The sequence below is a fragment of the Argopecten irradians genome, chromosome 1 (genome assembly GCF_041381155.1).
Source record: "Argopecten irradians isolate NY chromosome 1, Ai_NY, whole genome shotgun sequence".
Classification (NCBI taxonomy): domain Eukaryota; kingdom Metazoa; phylum Mollusca; class Bivalvia; order Pectinida; family Pectinidae; genus Argopecten; species Argopecten irradians.
This window is the reverse complement of record NC_091134.1, coordinates 33517694-33542826: the sequence shown is the minus strand read 5'-3', so window position 1 is coordinate 33542826 and position 25133 is coordinate 33517694. Positions and strand designations below refer to the sequence as shown.

The 25133-nt window shown below is 34.0% G+C and overlaps 2 protein-coding genes across 5 annotated transcripts in view; one reads left to right on the top strand and one right to left on the bottom strand.

Annotated features, from left to right (window-relative positions):
• LOC138324979 (spermatogenesis-associated serine-rich protein 1-like) overlaps window positions 1-422 on the bottom strand; it is a 47577-nt gene extending 47155 nt beyond the window's left edge. For both annotated transcript variants that reach the window (XM_069270289.1, XM_069270306.1), the window contains exon 1: window positions 191-422. In XM_069270289.1, the coding sequence (XP_069126390.1) occupies window positions 191-248 (58 nt within the window). In that variant the 5' untranslated portion in view covers window positions 249-422. The remainder of the gene's footprint in view (window positions 1-190) is intronic.
• A 3426-nt stretch (window positions 423-3848) lies between these two features.
• LOC138324934 (uncharacterized) lies at window positions 3849-25066 on the top strand. 3 transcript variants are annotated; one of them, XM_069270211.1, is made up of 10 exons: window positions 3849-3907; window positions 6662-8216; window positions 11098-11300; window positions 11907-11996; window positions 12382-12437; window positions 14610-14736; window positions 15998-16122; window positions 17008-18195; window positions 18345-18356; window positions 24629-25066. In XM_069270211.1, exons 2-10 carry the CDS (start codon window positions 8058-8060, stop codon window positions 24937-24939), a joined length of 2271 nt encoding a protein of 756 aa, XP_069126312.1. In that variant the 5' UTR covers window positions 3849-3907; window positions 6662-8057; the 3' UTR covers window positions 24940-25066. The 3 variants fall into 3 exon arrangements, with proteins under 3 accessions (XP_069126312.1, XP_069126303.1, XP_069126320.1); XM_069270202.1 differs by lacking the exon at window positions 3849-3907 and having other exon boundaries at window positions 6484-8216; XM_069270219.1 differs by lacking the exons at window positions 3849-3907; window positions 18345-18356 and having other exon boundaries at window positions 6484-8216.
• The last annotated feature ends 67 nt before the right edge of the window (window positions 25067-25133 follow it).

Genomic DNA, 25133 nt, shown 5'->3' with positions numbered 1-25133 from the left:
ATTTACCAAATTTACTTACTACATGTATTGTCAAAATCATAAGATAAGGTTAACAGCTTAACACTTTCTGTTTCAAATGGATATAAATACTGTATTACAGTATTTGACGAATTTTCTGCTACTCAATACTTTAAAATTGTCACTTAAATTTACACCCTTACAATGTAGTATTAAATAAAGGTCTACTCACGGAAACATTCTAAATCGGCCTGTGTCCTTGGATACCGAAATGGAGCTACCTGCATCATTGTTGGATTATTTGTCCTTTTCACAAGGGATATGCCCAGAAAGTGACCAGCACTTCCAATAATAGGGACCAGTCAATCACAAACTAAACATAAACTTCGATAAACTCTGTAATATCGGACATTATTCTGATTTGTGTAACATGAGCTGTACGTGGATACGACATTTAAACAATGGTGCTCTGTCACTGGAACTGGAGATCGGTGATATACCATTCTTGTAAGTAACCCGTATGGTACTCTTGTCAAACAGACGAACCACTGGATATATTTGTCTAAGATAACAAAAGGTAGTCTGTTGTACTGCAAGGTGTGTTTTAAAGTATATAATGCTTATTGAATCATCCATGAACCTCAAAATGTCTGTCATCCTCATAAATTTTAAATACCAAGCAATATTTTAAGCAAAAATCAAAGAAGCCATTATATAAAAAGGAAAACAATATAACAAAACAATATTTTTTGTTCATTTAATAATGTAACTTCATGTTACTTTGGGGCTTACTACAGCTATATATAACATAATGTAGTTAAACGACATTAACTATTCAAATAATGAAGACCAACAAAGAATTATCTGTTCACTTGTCACAATACAATAGAAATAGTGCTTCAGTTTATTTTATATAGACATGTACAATTCTAACGCTAGCTAAGTAATAGTGTAGGCTGATTAAGTGGGTAACTGACGATGAATTATTGTATGCTTTGCTTATTACTATTACACATTTTGCTGTGACGATAAAGGGGAACAACTCGTGTGATATTAACGGAGAAAAAAAAACAAAAAAAATCTGGTGTCCTATTGCCTTTGGTTTTAAAATTCTCCTTTATAAGTTAAGGGGGTCGTTGGGAACGGTATTTATCCATCATCCAAGATGCATATTAAACCCTGGTTGTTAATATAGCTTAAATGATAGAGCGACTCTTTAATCTACTTTAACTAGAGATAAAATACGTCTGTATTTTGTTTGGTTTAGTGTATTATATTTGCGTCCTATTAACAGAGAGAATCATGTAAGGATGGCCGCCCAAGTATGCGGTTTGTTGCGTGTATGAATTGTGTGATTCGTGTTGTGTCTCCTTGTATAGAAGACGTCAAACAACACACCCTACTGGTCGCATTATACTGACAAAGGGCGAACCAGTCGTCCTACTTCCTGTATGCTGAGCGATAAGCAGGAGCAGAAATTGGAATGGAATTCTAGGTAGCAAAAATTCACATCGTTTATATCTTCGTGGTTTTGCGGGATCTTACTATGGTCGCGAACATTGTATCAACATAACAAAATAAGAAATGGATGAGTTATATATACCACAATTTTAAAACCGCTGTAATTGATTTTTTACGATTTTAGTCCAGATGACGAAATTTTAACGCGCGAAAATATCCGGCTTTGCGGTAATGTAATTTAGTTGTTTAGAAGATTTTCAAGAGCTGGATATTTACATCCTATTCAGCGGAAGTAAATATACTAGGTCATGACCTAGTATAGTTCACGTGTTGTCTGTGAATATTTGTTTTATTGGCTTCACCACTGTGGGAATATCTCTACGACACAAACGGTTATTGGATCTTTACATTTATTTTGATCTGTGAGGCAATTATCATAACGAAAATAAAAAGAAAACTGCTTTTATTTTGTTAATTATTCTTAATTATTCTTTTATTGTAATTCAGTCTTTGACATGCAAAAAATGACATGCTAGGGTATTGTAATTGAATACACAGAAACTCAAAGTCTTAATTCTCTTTCATTTTCCTATTGCATTGTCATCTGACTCATCTAGACAAATATTGGATTGTTGCATTTGAAATCTATTGTATTCAAGATGTCTAAGAAAATAATAAATATCTTTGGTAACTTTCACAGCCGAATCTGTTACACGTTAATTGATTAACTTTAAACATGTTTGCGTTTTGAAAGGTATAGGTAATTATATCTTCGCTGCCATGTGATGTTTAGGGTGATTAGTTTTATCTCGTCTCTGTCAATAATTATCTGGCGATTTAAGCCTTACTCTGTTCATAAACAGGTTGTCAATACACAATGTCTGAAAAATTAGGCCTATGTCATACCGCACGTGGCTATACAGGAATGTATAGGATTTTGTGAACACGTGAGACATATGTATCTATAATGACATTACCAACGCGAGTATTCTGACGATTTGGATTGGTCCTTTATCGACATAACATAAACACTACACATTCGTTGATCGACGGTAACACACGGTAGACTTAAGATTATTTTTGTCCTAAGAAAACAAAACACTTATTTTTCTATTTTTTTTTTATTCAAAATATTATTTATAGACGCACAATAGTTTTGAATCGTGCTACAAGATGATTAATGCAATATACCTCAGATAAAGTGAAAATGAGAATTTAAAGCTATCACCTTCCGTGGTTCGGTTTTGTGATATCAATAGTCTTATAATCAGTTGTTGACATCAAAGGAAACAAATGTTCTAAGTCTGTATGTGAGTTTTACGAAACAGATTCATATCGTAATGTATCACTGAAGCGTACAGATGACGGCATCAGCAAGAAATTGTATCCAATAACATTACAGTGTTATCTAACTGCATCATACTAACGAAAAATTTCAAAAAGACATTCCGTCTGGTCACGCTTTAATGTTATATCATTGAATTAAAAAAGACGATGACATCAAGCAAGGTGATCTAATCTGTCACATTATAGAAAGATACATCCGCAGAGTATCCCATCATGGCACATTATAGTGCTATCTCCCTGAACCATACATGGAGGACATCCATTCGACAACAATGTGCAGTCACAATACTTCAGATCGAATATTGTTTTCTTCGTGTACACTAATATTGCATTGATTCGATTTGCCGAGTCGAAAAGAATGATCAATCTCAAGTCTTCGCTATTATGTGTGAAAACGAGAATTTACCTTCGTTGGTTTGAATTTACAACCTAATGGAGAGGGAACTTGATGTTGTTTATCTGTCACTTTGGCGACTGAGGTACATCATTAAGGTGGCAAAGTAAAGGAAGACGAGGAGACGAATTAAAACTCAAACGGAAATATTTTCCGAAAAATACATACGATACGAAACAGTGCGTTACGACTTATTCAAGACAACATTAGAGGCACAAGCAATAATGTCATATTTTACATTTATCCTTGTCTAAAATATATTTTTACAATAACTCAAATTGGATCGTTAGGATAAATCTCAATCCAAAATAAAATGATGATTATTCATGTACACATGTTCATGGATTTAAAAGGAATTCAAACACTACATGTGTTATGATCTGCCCCGTTTGTGATAAAGATGTAACCGTTTACAATTTGTACATGTCACAATGTTGAGTCGTCAGGAAATAGAGACATGCATAAAACATATGTAGCACTTCCAAACGGCATTTATCGAACTGTATAGAAGACAACCTACCTGATTAAATCGGCGCTTGGTCGATATATGACGAGCATTCTGTCCCCTCTTGTGTATCGATCGCAAACTCAGACTTGATTAGACAGGTGATAAGAGAAAACAGAAACAAACGATAAAAGAAACATTGAAGTTAAGCTGCAACAAACAGGGCATAGGCTAGAGGCTCGTTCGAACACGAACACTAATCACCATCCACATGTTGACTTGCTCCATCGTTGTAGGACGAGGTAAGTGCTTCTTTTCGGAAGACATTTATACTCGCACTGATCGGTGAATATTTAACAAACACAAAATTATATGTTTTGTTTTGTCTTATTATATATGAGATTTGTTAAAATATTTTGTCTTATTTGGTTTTGCCGATGCATTCGTTGCCATTTTTTCTTTCTGTTTTACTGCACTGAGTATGCTATACTGTAAGCATCAAATATTAGAAAATAACATTATTTTTTAATTGATTTTGTCACTTGTCTGTTTTGACATTTCAAACCAGTTTCCTCTTTGTGTATCATGTAAACATATTATGCAGATTTTATATGTTTTGGAATGACGTGAAATGCTTGGCTTTCTCTTCCGAAACAATCATAAAAAATTCTAAGACCTTCCAGGTATAAAGTTAGATTTCAGTCGGAGTATCCAGTGGAAAAACCGTCGTAACTTTGTTGGTTGTAATACAAAAATAAAAGAAAACGTCGATAAAATAATAAGAGTGAAAAAATATTGTTATCGTTGTTGAGTCGCATTTTGAGTGATATGTGAGATATAAGGTACATGTATTACGTACTCTTTGTGCACGTTCATCTTACAGTATATCATATTTCTTCTTATCTATTGTTGAAATTTCACTTTGCATCGGTGTTTATAATTCTTATTTATTAATCATGTATCTATTAATTAACACATATTTTATGTTTTTACTTTTTTCGAGCAGGTCCCAAATATTTATTCGTCTCATATTTTACTTTGAAGTATATGTTTCCTATTGTTTGAAGCCGTCTCCCTTTAAATGTTTTGTAAGTAAGAGATATGAGACTTATAGGAGACATGAACGACGGATTAGGTTATTAATGAGAGACTCTACAAATATATGTTATTCACTACAACACTAATTCAACAATTTAAAATTGTTCAGAATGTAAACTAGCTTGGTCAGAACTAGATAACTTACCAGTAAAACATGCGGGTACTGTTTCTGTAGACAAAATGGCTAAGTTTACTTTCTGATATTTACATAAACATGTATTTTATGGAGATATAATGTTTATTCGGCTGTCATTGTTGTAACACAATTACATCAAAATGGTCGATGTTTGATTCTCTCCCAAAATGGTCGATGTTCAATTCTCAGATAGGACGAGATCTATAATAGATATGGATTTACTTGCCTACCACGTAAATGGTTTTTCCCGGATACTCTGGTTTCCTCCCAAAATAAGTACCCTTGCATTCTCCATCAACATAAAACATAGTTATACATGTACATGTAATTTGTATCACTTGTCTTGCATTTGTTGTAAAAAGTTTATAATGAAATAATGAAAACGTGCATATTCCGATTTAGTTTTATTTTTGCACTCTTTGAAGCACATATCTTATGCTCTATTTTTTTTGGCTTTTTGTTTTCTTAGATTTTTTCTTATCGATGCTTTTAAAACAATGGCATAGTTAAATCAAGTGATTACTTGAGATGTGTATCATAAGTCATTTGTAGCACAATAAAATGCACTTTTTATCTAAAAAAAAGACTTGTTCTGTTGTTTCGTTATGAATATATGAATACGAGATCCATTGAAATGAACGTCTTTAAGTAATAGAGTAAAATAAAACAGACCCGTGTTATTCCAACACTAGTTCTAGAATTTTTTACGATACATCACATTGATATCATGGATCACTAAGTTTTTAATTTATTCTTACTCTTCAAATTATGGTTAGGATAATCATTTAACTTTCATTTTCAGCGTTTTTATGTAATCATATAAGTCCGCTATCTGGTTGTCTGTCAGCTGAAGTTGAATTTTTATTTTTAATGTCATAATACATGATGTATTTTTTGTACCATAAATCATGTTTTGTTGTCAAAAATGAGTATATTGAGATTCCATTTGTAGCATTTGTCGTTTACCGTTCATTCACCAACATTTTGGCTATTCACATTTGGCACAAACTAATGTTTATAAGTCCAAAGGTTAATAGATACCCCCGAAGTCTTTAAAGGACAGATTTCAATCAGATACACGTGCCGCCAAACTGAATATGTATTGAGTAGCTTTACAAGAGACTAGAATGCAACTGGTATGCAAAGCAATTAATCAAACACGCGCCACGCATCACGTGGTCTCGAGGTTAATCGAATAGATATTTTGTCATCACCGAGACGCGGTCTTTAAGGTATTCTATCCACTTTGGAATAATGTGACATTCAATGTCTAGTCCCTAACAATAATAACATTTTGTAAATATTGGATTTCAAATTATGACATTCAATACACAGATAATTAAGTGTATAAATGCAGTTTATAAATCCCACTCCTGAACCCGCTAATAAGGTCTTGTTTTTATAAACTCTGTAGACGTCCTTTTAGCAGAGATGGGCATTTAATCTATCAAGCTTTTGAGACACAGAATGACCATTGTTAATTATACGTCGTCTTTAATCCGTCTAACAAACATACAATACACCTCAAATGACTCTGATGAAAAGAGCTATATTAATTTATTTCCCGTAGTAGAATACCACCTCGAATAAAAGGTCAGTGGTTATATAGAGATTGGGCTTCACACGGCCGATAAGTATCATATGGGGTATCGTATAGAGCGGTGACGGTCTAAGATTAAAACGAAAACTAACTGTACTTGTATATGCTACATTCAAGTCTTCAGATCAACTGTAATGAAGTGTTAATGCACAGAACATTCAACCGTGTGGATATACAAATGTATATATTCTTATACTGAAAGTCATTTTGCTTTCATTGCAGAAGATAAGGGATGGATAGATATCATCAACTTGACACGCTAATATAAGCGTTGCAAGCGCATTGGATAGTGCTTAAACGTTATTGATGCTTTGTGAATTCAGTAATTGATGATGAACTTTTACAAGGATTAATACCTTCTCGTCTACAACTTGTTGTGATGGATACATTGCGAGCCAGTCGAGCTCTACTATAATTTCGCCTTCTGGAGTACTTTGGGTGTCGGTGGTAATTGATCATGTTGATCCGAATGGCTTGACAATTCGACCTGATCGATTGCCTCCCAGACAGTTGAGCTTGATGGTTATTATGTAATAATACCGACCGAGGATGACGATTATTGAACCAGGTCATTTCATGTGAAGTATAGCAGGTGTGATTATTTCACTTCGATTTCCCAAGAGATAAGAGGGTATGAGACTTTAATTCAAGCTATTTACTCAGCAGATTGAAGAAGAGTTAATAAAAAAGAGATATCTACTTCCCATAACACTTCACGAATTGAATGTTTGACTTTATAAGGAAAAACAAGTCTAAAGGTATCTTGAGTCATTATAATGTTATATTCCAATGTGTGATTTGGCATATCGTGTGTTTGGACCAAAATACATGTTTTTGAATTAATAGGATAGCCATACCACCACTATAACGTCGACGTAATCTATGTATGGTTCACACTGTGATAAATGACTCAATTTCTCTCTCCTTGTGCGCGTAATGGCTATATCAGGTCTTTGATGGTGTAACATCAGGTTTCAGTTATTTAAACGGAGCTATTTCACCAAATAATCGCTTGCAGATTGCGATGGAAACATCCTAATAGTCGGTCTATATCGCCTATTGATTAACTGAGAGTGTTGCTAGATTCCGAACGCATGGACATAGCTTTATTATGCATTTAAATGCCCGTTAAAGGCTTCGAGTTGTTAGCACTTTGAACACCGAGGATATATGATGAAGGTGGAGAACCGATCGAAATAAATCACGACTGTAATCAAACCAAATACACAACTGTTGAATATATTTATTCATCATTGCTGAACCTTTAATGTAGTCTGGATCAACTACGGCACATACAGTATTCGTTTGTGTAGATCGTTTTGTTTTGAGAACGATATGTGCGGAAAGCACAATGACTCCTCAGGACTCTTGTGTTTTGAAAGGTCCTAATTTGTCAATATGTTACACTATAAACAAGAACAATGGTGTTCAATGACTCGACTATAACAATCCCACACAACTACGGCTAAGTGTTGTATACTCTACACACCAAGCATGTGAATGAGGCCCACTGGACTGTGCGTACAATACAATGGAATAGATACAACAAACAATATTTGGAACCTAAATAATAAGCTCATCATGGGATATAGTACCGCCGCAATGGTACGGCCACAACATGTTATACGCCATGGAAAAGTTTGAAAAGGAGTTTAAAGATAATTACGTTTCATTTGACAAAAAGAAGAAAGTTGGGAATTACATCCTTGGAAGAACAATTGGAGAGGGTTCCTTTGCCAAGGTTCGACATGGCTTTCACGTACTGGCGAGGGAAAAGGTACGTGCTTTGTAACATGATAGATAATCTACGTTATCAAATCTAGAAGAACACCAGGCTCCGCGATCATGAAACAATCGTAGACTGAAGTTTAGACTTAACCAATCAGATAGGACGTAACGTCATCTTTGATTGGCTAAGTCTAATCTAAAACAGTTTTGGACTTCAGCTTTTTTCATTATTCTGAGGCATGGTATTCAAACTTCCATTTGTACCTGAGCACAATAAGTAGTTTATTTAAAGTATCACGCGATATAAGGTATATAAATCAATTTTACGAATTGGATTTATGTAAATACTTATTATAATTCAGTTTCAAAATAGATGTAAGTTGGACCAATAAATGAGTCGTATATTATTACTTCAGACTATAAAAGATCGATTTGCTATGTACATTTTATTAACATCATATTTATTATGTGGTCAAAATATACGGTATTTCAATACACGGTGCTACTCTAAATCTAATAGGTTTTCTTTTCATTAAAATATCGTTAGTCGAGTTCTATCAAATCTACATTCAGTAATGAAGTGAAGCACGTGACTACTGAATACCGTAATATATTTGATTTTCAAGTGTCGGAAACACATAACAGATTTCTTTCCTTTAATGCACCGACGAAATACCTTTTAAATCTTTCCGCTGTGCACATGCTTCATTTTTGAATTGACCCTAGGTAGTGTACTAGATGTATTTACACAAACCGTAAGTTAATCACTATTATCGCCATGTTAGCTTTAACGGTTTTGTCAATCCACTCTGGCTTTGAAGTAATTTTCTTTACAAATGTGTTGGATCCATATTGACGGGAGGACTTAACGTAACTTGAATCGTGGGATATTTATTTTCGACTTGATATTTTTTTACTTTATATTTTTCAAATTATTTATTAATTTATTTCTATTTTCACATTTTGAATTTCTTTTTTATTTAGTCGTATTCTAGAAATTAAATCACTGAATTGCATATAATAAAATATATCCGGATTTGAGACTGTGTTTTTATTACCATTCAAGTGCTGTTTTATGCTAGCGATGACCTTGTTTAACATACGAACCAAGTGATCAGATATTTAATTCTGAACTATAACCACCTGCTTTACAACCTGTCATATTATCTTGACAGCAATATTTTGTCGTTGGTTGCCAATACTTTACAAACCATATTCCATGTACACGGACCCACTTATCTATAACCGTGTGAGCTAAGCGACAACTTTATCAAGCTAGCTGTATCAAACTGTTTTGTTTCAATCATATATCTTAAGCAATAAAAACAAACCCGATTTTTAAATTTTTTGAGAGTCAAATCAAACATTTTTTTATAGTGAGGGGACAGATTTTAAACACAAAGATAATGACTTAATGATAATATATATCCTATGCTGTGGGTAAAAACATTCTTAATACTCAATGTCTGTTAGGTAGTGTCCAATATCGTTCTTTGATCTTTCACATAAGACTATTAATAGATCCCATTATATCTAGAGGACTGTGCCAAAACCGTTACATCGTACGCATTCACACACAGAGCCTTTACAAACGTGTAAGTGATAGGAAGATATTGTATTGGAAGTCAAGTTTTTAAAAATGTCCGAAAATGATACTATCGTGGTCTGACTGGAAATAGATTTAAATTAATTTCAAATGAATGCTACTGCTTGTGTTTAAGATTTTCGTTCATTGAAATATGATTGACATAATCAGCGTTTAATCTATTCTATAGTTATCGATTACTGATTGTGTATTGAACACCGCAGATTTGATATTCAATTACGCAAAAAAAAATCACAGCCTTAATTTGAAGCTATTAAGTAAGCCGAAATACGCGGCAACGTTTGCATGTGAATTAGATAATATTATCATGGTTTATATGTAATTGAATGATAATAATTTCATAAACGTATTACTGATACTATCTCTTTGTAAGCTTTTCTCATTTAGACACACTCTTTTTTTTTCCTTTCAAAAAACTATTTAGGTACAAAGTTCTAACTTGTATTTTGAGAAATTAATGTTACATTTTGTATACCAATCGGGTTGAGTGATCTTTCTGGGAGTGTTTTGGTGGTATCATAATTACAGGACATGAGTAACACATCATCGCTTGTTTGAGTAAAATCCTTTTTCATTGATCAAACTTCAATATACTGTCTAATATATACGATATATCTCTTGACATCATCCTGTTATTGAAACCGTATTACATTTTATAAACTTTTAAATATATTTTGAGTTGGAAAATCTAACTACAAAGTTAGTCATGAATAGCATTATGATAGCGCATATAACTTGTAGACATCTAGATTGTATTGCTTTATAAAACACGTTAACTACTTGGTCTACATTCTCAATTTCATATCGTTATGATCTGATCTCTTTCATTCATTCATTCATTTTCATTCATTCATTCATTTTCATTCATTCATTCATTTTCATTCATTCATTCATTCATTCATTCATTTACTTTCATTCATTCATTTACTTTCATTCATTCATTCATTCATTCATTCATTCATTCATTCATTTACTTTCATTCATTCATTTACTTTCATTCATTCATTCATTCATTCATTTACTTCTTCATTCACTTTCATTCATTCATTCATTTTCATTCATTCATTCAGTCATCTTCATTCATTCATTCATTCATTCATTCATTTATTCATTCATTCATTCATCATTAAATTGATTATTTCCTTATTTCGTTCACACTTCTTTGATGGAACTTATTATTTGTTAACTAATCAGGTTGATTTATTGATTGATTCGTTAATTCGTTCAATCAGTCTCAGTTAGTCAATTCATCATACATAAACGTTCATTAACCAATTCAAATTCATATAGCATTCATTTCCTTGTTTCCAATTGTGCTGTATAGGTGGCGGTAAAGGTTGTTTCTAAAAAGGCCATACTACTGAGGGACTATGTACGGAAGAACGTACACAGGGAGGCGGTGGTGCTTCAGAAACTCCAGCATCCCAACATCGTACGAATGTTTGAGGTGATGGAGACAGAAAACACTTACTATATAGTATTGGAGTACGCTGACGGAGGGGACTTCATGAAATATCTATCTGCAAAGTGAGCATGACCTTACATATTTCTTGTAATGCAGATAACCGAAACTATATCAGTGGAAAAATACTGAGCATTGAATCATGCGTTTTTTGTGTGTTTTTCGTGGGCTTTTTTTTGTTAGTTTGTTTGTTTTTTTTTTTTAATTATTGTCAATAAAGTCGCGGATCCTCTTCAAATTATGCATCATTTGTTATGATCTGTTACCTTTTTTCTGGCAATATCTGAATACACTCCATAGTGGTAGTTAGTAACGAAGGATAGAAAATAGATTTAAAAAAATGCTAAAAGGGGTCAAAGTGACAAAATGCTAGAAATGCTAATGTCCTCTTTATATCTAACAGGAGACCGAGCTTGAGCGGTTGCCCCGTATCTGCATTCAGTTAGTCGATATTCGCATCCCCCTTATCATCAAAGCAAAGCAAATCTAGTTTCTATTTTATTTACACATTCCAATCAACATGGTTATTTAAGGAACCATGAAAAGGCGGAAGAAATCCGTAGTACTAGGAGAAAAATCATGTGACTATATTAAATGTCTATGAGACATAAGAAATAAATAAATAAAATTTAAAGTATGATGTCTATGCTACTCTTCATTGTCGTTTTCAGGAAATATTTGACAGAATTTGAAAGCAGACGATTCTTACGACAACTAACATCAGCAGTTGACCACATGCATAGATCAAATATCGTTCATCGGTAAGTCATGTGTTTCTCTTTCTATAAAATATAAACTGTAGAATGGCTATGGTGTCTCCTGACTTGATTTGGGTAGATTTTTTTCACAAAAAATGTAGTGGTTATTAGAAAATCACAGGAAGCGATTGTTATGTTTTCAGTTGATGATTTCAACATTAATCAGAAATTATCAATTAATCAAAAAAGATTTTAGATAAATTTCACCGATTTCCTCTACGAACGGAAATATAGAAGACGAAAATAACAGAGAGTACAAAAGTTTGCCTTTCATGGATTTAATGGATATAGATTTGCCATTTGGGTCCAATCCTATAACGTATACACACCAACAGTTGGTGATGTAGATTAACTGCAATTTCCTAATATTTCAATATTCTCATTACAGAGACTTGAAGCTTGAAAATTTCCTTCTTGACAAAGATATGAATATCAAAATCATTGGTGAGTTTGTGATAAGTAAACAAATGCCTATTGATAACTTTAATGAATTTCAGAGGAATTTAACGTGCAAGATTATTTATATATTTATAAAATGATAAATACTCTCTATAATACACATCATATACGTTTAGATTACATTTGTAATTTGTTTACATATATTTTCTTCTTACCTATCAAATATTTGATATTTGGGATTGGAATTAATGAGTTTATCAGCCCATTTTAGTGCAGTTAATAATAAAGTATAACTTGCCAAAACCGACTCTTTTCTAATTTAGATACCTGTCTATTCCGGAGGTTCAGGTAAATCTGACCTCCAGCAGGGGAACAATTAGAACATGTTCTGATTTAAGCTATGTTGTACAATATCAATCTTCATAACACAGAATGAATGATCTTTCTGTATCGATTACCATATTCAACACCAAAGTTAGTGTGCGATATTTTTTTGTTTTCCCCGTCTTAATCAAAAGTCCATATTTTTTATCAACGAATATCGTCATTATGCCATAAACTGTAATACGGTGATTTTCATATTAAAAATATATCACACCGTAATTTTTGGTAGTGAAAACGTAAATTTAAAAACGCATCCAACGTCCATGCAAAACATACTAAAATTCATGTGACCTATTAGTAAATATGTTATTTGCAGAAAGACAATGCAGTGAGCAGAATTACATTGTAGCGCAAATGCATTCCGCAAAAATAATAATAATAAAGTTTAAAAGGGGTTACTGTTAAAGAATATATTGACAGGACAACCAAAACCTATTCTGCTAAATGCACTTTCGTCGTGCTTCTGTTCCAATATCACAAAACGCCATAATTATCGAGCGCGGGTAATTGGTTTCTGACGCCTTTTGTGTCTGTAAACAGAATCGATTTGATCCCGATCGTTCAGTCGTCCCAGACCCATCAACCACGGCTCAGGTTTTAAACCACATCAATAAATGGTTGGCGGTCCTTCCTCCCGCAGGACGGTGTTAAACAATACCATTAACTTCAATTAAATCGTAGTTTTACACTCTTAGTGTTGTTTATTATTTGCTAGAGCATGTGGTGTTCGATAGATGCGTAATTGCATTTCTATGTATGTAAATGTTTTAGGAGCCAAATTATTCCGAAAGTGTCAATTGAATTAAGTAATGTTTGATTGCCAAAAAGCAGCTTATTAACCACCAGTCCTTTTCATTACATGGCAACTGAGTATTCGTTAATTTTGTTCAATGATATTTTTTCTTATTATAATTGCTTACTTGATGTATCTGCGAAAATTCGGAAAATATTCGAAAAAGAGTATATATTCAGCAACTCCGATAGAGAATGAACCACGAAAAAGAGTATATATTCAGCAAGTCCGGTAAGAGATGGAAAACGAAAAAGATGGCAAAATATGTAACATTAATGGACTTAATTCAAAAATGTTAAAATATCATTATTAAGATATTTTATTAATGAATAATAAAACACTGCTTATTTTGTAATTTATTGTCATTTCGAGGAAGAGTCTAGCATTATTAATATGAACACAATTTTCAAATCGGGACCCATTATTTTAAATGCTGCGCCATAGGTCTTCTCAAAAAGAGTTATTTTCTGTAAAACAAAAATCTCCTCTTCATCATCTTCAAAATAAGATTCTTTTTAATAGTACATGTCTTCATTGAATAAAATATATGTTAATCCAAATTAGATATTGCCTTACATCAAAAGAATCCCCATACGAGGTTAGAGTCGGACCGATCCTTTTCAAGCCTTTTATCCCTAAATGGGACAAAATCCTGTAGACAACTAATGACTTATTGGCGTATACCGCCTATTGTCTTCCTTTTCGCTAATTGATTATTTTGTTATTCACCCCCATTCTGAGTGATAAAAGTAACGTAGCTACCATTAGTACACATATTGACGATAAAGCCGTTTTCACTATAGATTTACAATCAAGTACCCATAAATTGAAATGATATGTTGACAATAGCCATAGATTCTATCTGCTATTGTGTATTTAACCTTTGTTGTGCTCCTTTGTTCTGAATACTTAATGTGTTATGATATTGCAGAACTTCTCCGATCTTTGATTCATGCTGGAAAAGAGTAGTATATTATTTCAAGTAAAACAATATGATGATTGTGTCCAGCGGTAATTTGGTGTATTCTATTTATATTTAGACTTTGGGCTCAGCAATATGTTCTACGGTGAGAGTTCACTCAGTACACAATGCGGATCGCCAGCGTATGCCGCCCCCGAAATCTTCAGTAATCAGAAGTACGGTGCTGGTGTCGACATCTGGAGTCTGTGAGTACTGCGAATTACTTAATCAAACCTCATTATCTCGCCGATGTCGACGATTCGAATTCATTCGAGCTATCGGTGTATTCGAGTAAATAAAATTGGAAAATATATTGAGTAAAAATTAGGTTTGACTAAGATTTCGAATTAAGGTTGTATGAGTTCCAGTTAACGAGGTTTGACTGTATCTTTATTTAAGAATGTGGCTTAACTTGCATTCAACATAGGTATGTTTCTCATCTATAACGACAATACGCAACTACGGATGAACTTAGATAACGAACGCTCAATACAAAGGCATAATACTCTTTGCAATGGGTTTTTTACTTGATTCATTCGACAGAACCAGACTGGAGAAGCGATATGTGTTCCATTAATGACAATCTAGAGAGCGAGAATAGGTACCTGATGGCTGACAAACGTAATATTTAAGCATTAATGTCACTAGTTTTTAACTTCATTGAAAACAATGGATTATTTTTTTTCTAAACTAATACGCCACGTCGACGTCTCTCTTTAGACATCATGAAAACGTCGGTTTTTGCGTCATTCACGGATTTTTTCTTCATAGTAGTATGAAGAAAAAGTATCTGCCAAGCAGAAAGTCGGATTTAGTGTTAAAACAAATAAAAAATAATTATTAAGATCTGAAAATGATTTACAACGTTTCTATCAGATATTTCAAATATAAACCATAATATGAAATTGCACATCGGGAACCTCATATAGAGATGAGAGCTAAAAACACTGCTATTTTTTTTTTTGAAATTGTTTTCGATGTATCGTTCGCCCTCCATTGTTTGATTATGAGGTATAATTTCAGTATCATCCTTGGTACGATTGCTTTATTATCAACCTGTGTAATCACATCTTCTATTGTTTGCATTTCATAGCGTGTATAATTGCACTTGTCAAAAATTCAATTTCAAGTAATTTCAGTCGCTTTTTCACTGAACACCACGTGGGGGTACTTATATATTTGTTAATAACTATAATCCCCGCCCACCTAATTACGCAGGTAATCTCTAAGTGATTATCATAACTTCACGCCTATAGGTTCGATACATTTCATTTAGGATTGCTGATTGGAATGACCGTCATTACAAGCCAAAATAAGTCTTTTTAACCTCCAATATCAACTGGAACAGAATTTATCTTATAATTGACGGTTGTATTCTATATCTAGTGTTTGTCAATTTAGAGATAGGTTTTGCTTGGTATTCGGCTAATAATTTACTACAAACTATGACAATCATCTTTATTGTAGCGGTGTGTGTCTCTATGCTATGCTGATCGGCACATTGCCATTCGTACCACAGCCGGCGAACAACCTCGCACAACTCCATGCACTCATTCTAAAAGGCTGTTCCATCCCGGACGCTTTAACAGGAGGTAGGTGTGCAATTTCAATGTAAAATTATGCTTAGCGTATACAGTAAAACCTGTTTTAGCGATCGTCTGTGTATAAAGACCACCTTCTTAATAAGATCATTATCTTGAGTTGCTATTGGCCAATTACAACCCAGTTTGACCTGTTTACAAATCCCACTTGGCTATAATTACCATGTTTACTTTGTGTCCTGGATTGTCTTTAAGACAGGTTTGACTGTATACCGTTATATAACTTTCATCATTAGAAAATATTATTTCATAATTTTGATAGAAGAAATTTGCAGAAATCTACGTCATTTTTTGTAACAAAGATTAAGGAACTATGAATTATTCAAATATAATTTGTAATATTAAAAAAAAATTTAAAATATATTTCGTTTTCAGATATCAACAAACAATCATAATTTGTATTTATCTATAGTCTGCATAATTGTTTCATTATCGAAACGACACGTATATTCGGTTATATACATATGTTTTGATAAGTTGATTCAACATTATATTTCCCCTATGGGACGTTATGGTATTCATATGATTACAGGCTGATTGTACACATTTTGACGTCGTACAATAACTTGGGTCACGCACAGATGCTCCTGACAGTATCACAATTATGGTTTGCAATCTACAAGATTTAAGCCTCTATTCATATGCCTACTGATTTATCTGTGACATTAATTAAAGTACAATGCTATTTGAAATCAATCCCATTGGAACATATATAGGTTATCTTATCATAAGTAATGACATAGCTTTACTGAACCGCCTGTTTCTCAACTTGTCTTTTATTCCAGTTCTTCAATTTAAAACGAAGGACGTTTTAACATAACAGTTCACTAAAAAAGGTTTAAATATCTTTTCTTATATTTAATTTCATAATTTTAGAATGCAAAGACCTCTTAAAACGAATGTTACAACCGGATTACCGACGTCGGATAAGAATTGAAGAGGTCCTTCACCACATCTGGATGACTGTAGGGTACGATGAACATATTCATCGTCTGCCAACACTTCCCCATATCATTCCGACACCACCCCAGGAAGACTTGCTTCACTATATGACAGACACGTACAACATTTCAGAATCGGATGTTGTCGAATCTCTCGAGGAACGAAAAGTGAACTCCATTGCCGCCACGTATAATCTCCTTTTGGGGAGGTTCGAAAGTGGAATCCATCTAGTTGGACTCTCTGTGGAGTCTCCTACGCAGGATCAACAGAGTTCATCCCAGAGTGAGTCTTTCACTAATAAGGAAGGTTTCCTGGAAAAAGGAAGACTTCCCGCTGAACTAAATACCCCTATGATAAATCCGACGTCATACAGGCGATATGTGCAATTCCTTCAAGAGACGAGACATCGAACATTAAGTCGACAGCAAAATGAATCTTTTTTGTTTCAAAGACAAAAGATTATAGCGTCTATAAAGCCTGAAAGCAGACTAGGATTAACAGATGGTGCTAATGGAAAATATACCAATTACAATGTGCCGTATTCTGCCCCGACCTATGAACAGCTGTATGCATGGGGAACAGATAGAAACGGTGGAAAGCACGACGACATATGCAGAAAGTCGTTCGAGGTGCACGACGATGCATCGAAAGAATCAAAATCAAGTGATACGACAATACTGCCGCTTGTGAATACTGACAAAAACGGGACAAGAAACCTCACAGTTCATTCTCAGAAGTCAGTGGTGAGACAAAGGTCTATAAGTGATAGTAGTGATTTGTTAGACGATAACAAAAACTTTCCTGCCAAAACCTCAAAGCCGTCCACTGCGGGTAAAATTGTACCTCCAGGGAGAAGTCATCCGAATGGAAAAAAGAAGCCACCACAGCGTTCTATGTCAGAACCAATCACGAGGGACTCCGATAGTTTATCTTTAGTGCTAACAGAACCCTGTACAGATGATACATGGGGCCCTGTACAAAGACATAAAGCTAAGTTAGTGAAAGGTGTAACTCTCACACTTTCAAGAAGTAAGACAATATTCGGTAGTTCTATATCGTCTCAGAAACTACTTACCCCACGGGACCAGCGTATCCTGGGTGACGCTCAAATCGTAGGCAAGGGTAAGTTCAGTTTTTTAAGCATATCCTGTTATTATTTTATCATTACGATGAAAACATTATTCTTTTTATCATATATTGTTAAGCAATGAAAGAAACATTCATCACAATTTTGTTTGACACACTATTCATTTTTAACATTTTGTCCACAGAAGAAAAGTCTGGTAATACATTATTGGGAATGGGTAAAATGCTTGCAAATAGTAGCCTGCTTATTGGTTATAGACTGTAATGCATTGGCCTTCCGGTAAATCTTTGTAGAGAAGCATAGCCATCGCACATATTGTATTTATTCAGAAATCAGAGGTTGATTCTACTTGTAGAATTCACGGCTTCATATGCACTTTATCAGTGTTTTGCACTCATATAACCTAATGTTTTATATCGAACTTGTGATTACATTTTGGGTAAATTTCTTGGGTTCCAGCTAATTCCCTTTTAAAGCAAATATAAAAAGCCTAATTATATGTCAATCAGCTGTTGAATATATTATGCTATCGAGAGGTTAAGATACTTTATAATGATCGCATAAACGTAAGCAAATATAATTTATACTGTAGGTATATTGTTGTTTGTGTGGTTTTACGATGTAGCTTATACAATTTTACCACATGTTTTGTTTTTTATATTTCAATTGAATATTCTTATTCCCACTCTTTTTTCCCCTCAACAACACCATCTCAACATTGTTTGCATTTGTTATGTCATGAATGTAATGTAATGCAAGTTCCACTTTGTGGTCTCTATATTTAGCCTTCAATCTTTTTACTTTCTTTCTGGCCATGGTTGGGGTTTTGCTTTTTTCCTACTAGTCCAGCGGATTCGTGCAGAAATTTGGTCAAATTGTGCACTTTTTGATAAAAGCATGAAACTTGGCACATATCAAGAACACAACCAAAGGAAACTTTTTAGGACCCGGGCCATTTCCAAAAATAGCCTATGACGTCATGGCGGCCATTTTCCAAAATGGCCGCCACACATATTACTTATTGTATTCCAAAAACGCCATGTCATAGTTATCAAAATTTATTTCAGATTGAAAAATAATTTTTTTTGTATTTGATATCAAGAACACAACCAAAGGAAAATTTTAAGGACCCGGGCCATTTCGAAAAATAGCCTATGACGTCATGGCGGCCATTTTCTAATATGGCCGCCACACACATTTTTAATTATTGCATATCTTCACATTAAGTTATAGTTATCAAAATTCATTATTATTTAAATATGATTTATTTGATTTGACGTCAAGTATACAACCAAATGAAACTTTTCAGGATCCGGACCATTTCCAAAAATCACCTATGAAGTCATGGCGGCCATTTTCAAATATGGCCGCCACACATATAACTTATTACTGTACATTCCAACAGCATCATGTCATAGTTATCAAAATCAATTTAACATTTAAATATTTTAATCTGATTAGACATCAAGAATACAAACAAACATTTTTTTTTTCAGAATCTAGGCCATTTCCAAAAATAGCATATGACGTCATATCAGCCATTTTTCAATATGGCCGCCACACTCCTATTTTGCTAATCTTATATGGCCGCCACACTTATTATTGTATATTCCAACAGAATCAAGTTATAGTTATCAAAATTTATTTAAAGATTTAATTATAATTAATTTGATTTGACATCAAGAATACAAACAAAGGAAACTTATTAGGTCCTGGGTCATTTTCCAAAAATAGCCTATGACGTCATGGTGGCCATTTTCCAATATGGCCGGCCCACATATTACTTATTACAGGAGTATCAGATCTCATTTATGATATCTGAATAGAATAATTAATCTAATTCATATTAGCTTTCAATTCTTACTATAATTCAATTTGATTTTTTAAATGCATTTATCTATTATAATATGTCATTATTCATGCAAGTGTTGTTTCTGCTTTGAAGGCAGACTCATTATCAAAAAGTTATTCTCTGCGCATTGCCTTCCTAAGTGAAATAAAAAAGCTTACACTACCTACTATGTAGATCAGTAATGCAACCTTTCATATCATAAGAACATGTGATGATTATTTTCCTTGATTACTTTAGGAATCAAACTTCCAAACTTATGTTGCATCATTTCTAAAGATTACATTATTTACTGAATTTTCTTTATTCATGCGACATATTGGTGTAATTGGAAGATTCAACCATTGTCAATAAAAATGATATCTCTGCTCTTGCTTAGCACACAGCATAAAGTGAATGGGACGACTGGTTTGCCCATTTGCACTTTAATGGGTCTTTGGCAGCATATTTCAGTAAAGAAAATCTTAGACAAGGAAATTTAGAGTGAAGACATAACAAAGGCTATTATATGCTATATTCATCTTTCAGGCTCATTACAAATACCTAGTAGTTATAACATTACTATAAGGGAAAGGCAGTAGCTGAATTATAGGAATATGTATATTAATTTAAAAACTGAAAAAGATAAAAAAAAAAATCCGACGACAAGACAACACATTCTCAGCTTTTCTACTGATGAGATGTCAAGGCACTCGTAGATGTGATCTGTGGTATGGATAATCCATTTTCAGAACTGAACAATTGTCTTGTATTTTATACAAGATATAGTGAAGGCGCAATAATCGAGTCCATGCAAGCATTGGAATATATCGGTACAGACAGCATACCCTTCTCAGAAAATGACTTATTACTGGAGAAAAATTACAACTTTTTAATAAAATTTTACCATCTTTGTCCCAAAATAAAATAAGATAGAAGGCGGAGGTTTCCAACGTCCTGTAGGTATTTCATAATGGTAAGATGTATCGGCAGAGGGATCGAAGGTGGATACCAGATACCAGTTCCAAATAGGAACACAAAGAAGGTTAAAGGAATTATTATAAGTACTTTCAGTACATACGACGACGCAGACATGGCCCTGCAGGTAGGGCGCTAGAATTGTACCTGCTGCCCCTATTGCACGACCGTAAAAGGCGACTCAATTTAGGATCTTATCTTTTTTCTTCCTAACGTCTCGCTTGACACCGCCTTTTGGCCTTCTGTTTAGCGCCCGCCCCTATGAGGTAGGCTATGGGTTCTATCCCCTGGTCGAGACAAACAGTGAGTGGGACGACTGGTTCGTCCGTTGTCAGTATGCGGTGACCGGGTGGGGCCTGTTTTTCAGTGATATAGAATTATAAAAGGGACAAGAATTCCACTTTACAAGAAGACACAACATGAGTATACCGCAGTTTCCAAAAACAGGCACTTCACCGACTATCAGAAATGGTTTCCCATCCCTTTGTATCATTTTGAAGCATCAAACACCGAACAATGGTGATGAGGCAGACACAAGGAGGCTTTATCAAAGAACAAAACTGATGTCATTCAATACAAGAATTATGGATGACATTTTGTAAAGAGGGATATTTTAAACTTCTTCCAGCATAAACCATTGTCAAGGTCCGTTGTTCCGAAAAATTACAATTGAATGGGGAGTGTGGTAGAACTTTGGCCACACCCTCAGTATTTTGTGAGTTAAAATTAAAAGCTATAGAGCCAAAGATGGCTCTAATTGAACGGCTTGTAATAATTGCATATTGGTTTAAAAGATATTTATAGTGGTTAAATCTGCTTATATAGAAAAACTGCTAGCTCAGAAAATCCAAATGTTAATCTAGAAGGTTCGATCGATGGAGACTTGGGTGATCGGGTGGTGTAGTGGTTAAGCCGCTCGCCTTTCACCTAGCCGGCCGGGGTTCGATCCCCGGCACGGACGTGAAAAGGTTAGGGGTCTCCTGCCAGATCACGTGAGTTTTCTCCGGGCACTCCGGTTTCCTCCCACAATAAGACTCCTCTCGCGCTTACATCCGGGCCATCGATAGTGATTTACATAAGTTGTATAACTTGTTTGTCAATAGATGTAAAATAAATAAAGTTTATATATGGAGACTTCCTGATACATTTACCTTAAACACATAGTAAGTTGCGTTTCATGTGGGATATTGCTGGGACAACAGACAGACGAAAACGTGATGGGTACACCCTCCATTAGATGACTTTGACAGAGGCTTCAAAGTCTTGAAAGAATAACTTTTAAAATGTGGTGGCAAGAGGGGCTCAGAGATCAGTACAATGCTGAGCCTTTGAAGACTTTAAAAAATCAAATCACGCATTACATGTACAGTTTTGCTCGTGAAATTCTAAAAATAATATGTTTTATCCCTAAAATGATTGCCAATATTAAGAATAACATATAATGTAATCCTAAGACCCTATACCAATGCAGAAATCAATGTCAGTTGGTGATTACAGATTGGCCCCATGAGCATATTGAAATTATGAAAGTTCTACTTTTTACCTTAAATATTTGCCCATACCAAAATCAATACTTATAATCCAATATCTGTGTGGAAATCAATTGTTTAGATAATGCATGTAGCATTTCACAACATGCAACAAAACTTTAACCTGGTAACTTCGACCCATTGGGCATCTTGAAGTTATCAAAATTCACTTCCTTAAAATGATTGTTCCTACCCATTACATCACTTATAATGTTAATGTAGAAATCAAATGTCAGATGTTACAGATACCCCCACCCCACCCCCCACCCCCCATCCCCTCCTCGGGAGGCTAGTTAAAAGATTGAAATATATTCATATCATTCATGAAAATCTCACTTCCGAAGTTTTGCAAATATCTGTTCCTAAGTTTTGGATATTAACCTTTAGTATTTGTCCCATATTTACCCTTTGAAGTAATTCGTATCCTACAGACTTATGTTTGATGAGATTCCGTGTCATCTGGAAAATCCTGTTGATATTACTTCTTTGAACCTTTAGTATATCTATACATAAAAATTTCAGATTATTTTTTTATAAACTAGTGGCCATCTTGGAAAATGTCTATTAGAGACTGCCATGTCAACCTAAGACGAATAAAAGTATAATTTTTGTACTTAAATAAATGCATATGTCCATCAGTAAAATTTATTCAAAATGTATCAAGGTAAAACACACATATTCTCAATTATAGAAGATATAATGATGTTTCCTTATTCCTTATAAATTGGCGGCCATCTTGGAAAATGTCTATTATAATGCCATAAGTCAACTTATTGGGATTAAAAGCATAATTTTATTATCTATTTCAAATTGCTGAAATGCTTCAGTAAAAATACCACTAAATATGTCAAAGTCCAACAAAAAAAGTCATATATAGCAGATAATTTGATTTTTCTTATAAATTGGCGGCCATCTTGGAAAATGTCTTTTATAATGCCATAAGTCAATTTAAGGGGATTAAAATCATCAATTTATGATCTAATTAAAATTGCTGAAACACTTCAGTAAAAATACCACTAAATATGTCATAGTCCAAAAAAAAATAGTCATATATTGGAGATATATTGATTTTTCTTATAAATTGGCGGCCATCTTGGAAAATGGCCGCCATTTCTATATTTAGAAAAAATCTGACGTGGCCCGGGTTCTTATTTTGTTTCCTATATGCTTAAGTATATTTGTGCCAAGTTTCATGCTTTTATCAAAATGTGCACAATTTTTTCACGAATCCGCTGGACTATACCAAATACTCAAATCTAAAACGATGCACATTGGCGTTTGGTCATACTCAATATATTGCAATATATATATGCTTCTTTGGAAGTTTGCTTAAAATATTATTCGCAAATAATAAATGAGGTAGTCAAATTAGAATATATACTTACAAATGTTGTTATCAAATACAGTACCGTGGAATGAAATGATAAAATGTACTATTAGGTTAATAATTACTATATTAGAAGCACATGTATATATACCCATACACATGTATACTGTAGATGGGTATAGATCAAACATATGCGTACACGAAAAAGCAGCAGTATACCGCATAACCGGTTATTTTCGCTAGGAATGCATTTTTTTTTGCTATATCGCATGGCATTGAGAAATCGGTAGCGAAAATTGTGAACTTTTTTCTCTTTCAATGTTAATCAAGTTTGAGAATATTTTGTCTCGCAAAAATAACCGACTGCACGGTATTACATATACAATAATCAAAGTACTCTGTTACCCATTTAGACACGAGAAGAATGCACTAATCATTGTTTAATTACATGTAGCCTCATTTTGATTTCCATTTTTTGAACATGCGCTTATATATGTAAATACCTTCTAATTGCTTATTCAACTCTTAAGCTTTTATCGTTAATTTGTATTATGTTGAAAATCGTTCTTTTCGACATATAAGTAAAATGATAGGTGATTAACATTTGTTTTCACCTACAACTCTGAGAATTCATGGAGACATTGCAGTTTGAATATCTTGTTTTAAGTGCAATATATCAAGTATACCATAGGTCCCTGCATACCTTTTCCATCCAAGATAATTATTATTATTCGTTGTATATAATATCGTCCTTAGTTTGAATTAAGGAATAATTATTTCATTTATATCCTTTTTTTCCACTATAGGTCGCATTATGGTGGAACGATCAGCGTCGACGCGGCAATACCGTCAACCTTACGTCACTGATTACCAAAAACCCAAGACAGCAACTGGTGTAAAGAACAGATTACCAGAAGTTGTCAATCCCACAAGTGTAAGAGCGAAATCAGACTTAGGCATGTACCCCAAGAATGAAGAGAGTCCTCACTTACCCGAGGTGGTAGATCTATCAACCTACGATGTCCCGGTGTGTCCTCCGTCCCCGGTAGAACGACTCATCGTGGACGACGAAGCGCCCATGATACGAATACGAATTACTAGTTGTATGAAACAATGAGCTGGTTTTAAAAACGAATGTGCAATAATGTTATGCTAATTAGTGTACTGTACGATGTGAAACTTTGCCAGGGACACAATCGAAAAAATTATGGATGTCTTCAGATAAAATTAATTGTAATGAAACATCTTCTGTAGGTTTTTGTGGTTTATGTTAAAACACTTTAAACCCGCAGTTGAACCCTATAAAAGGTA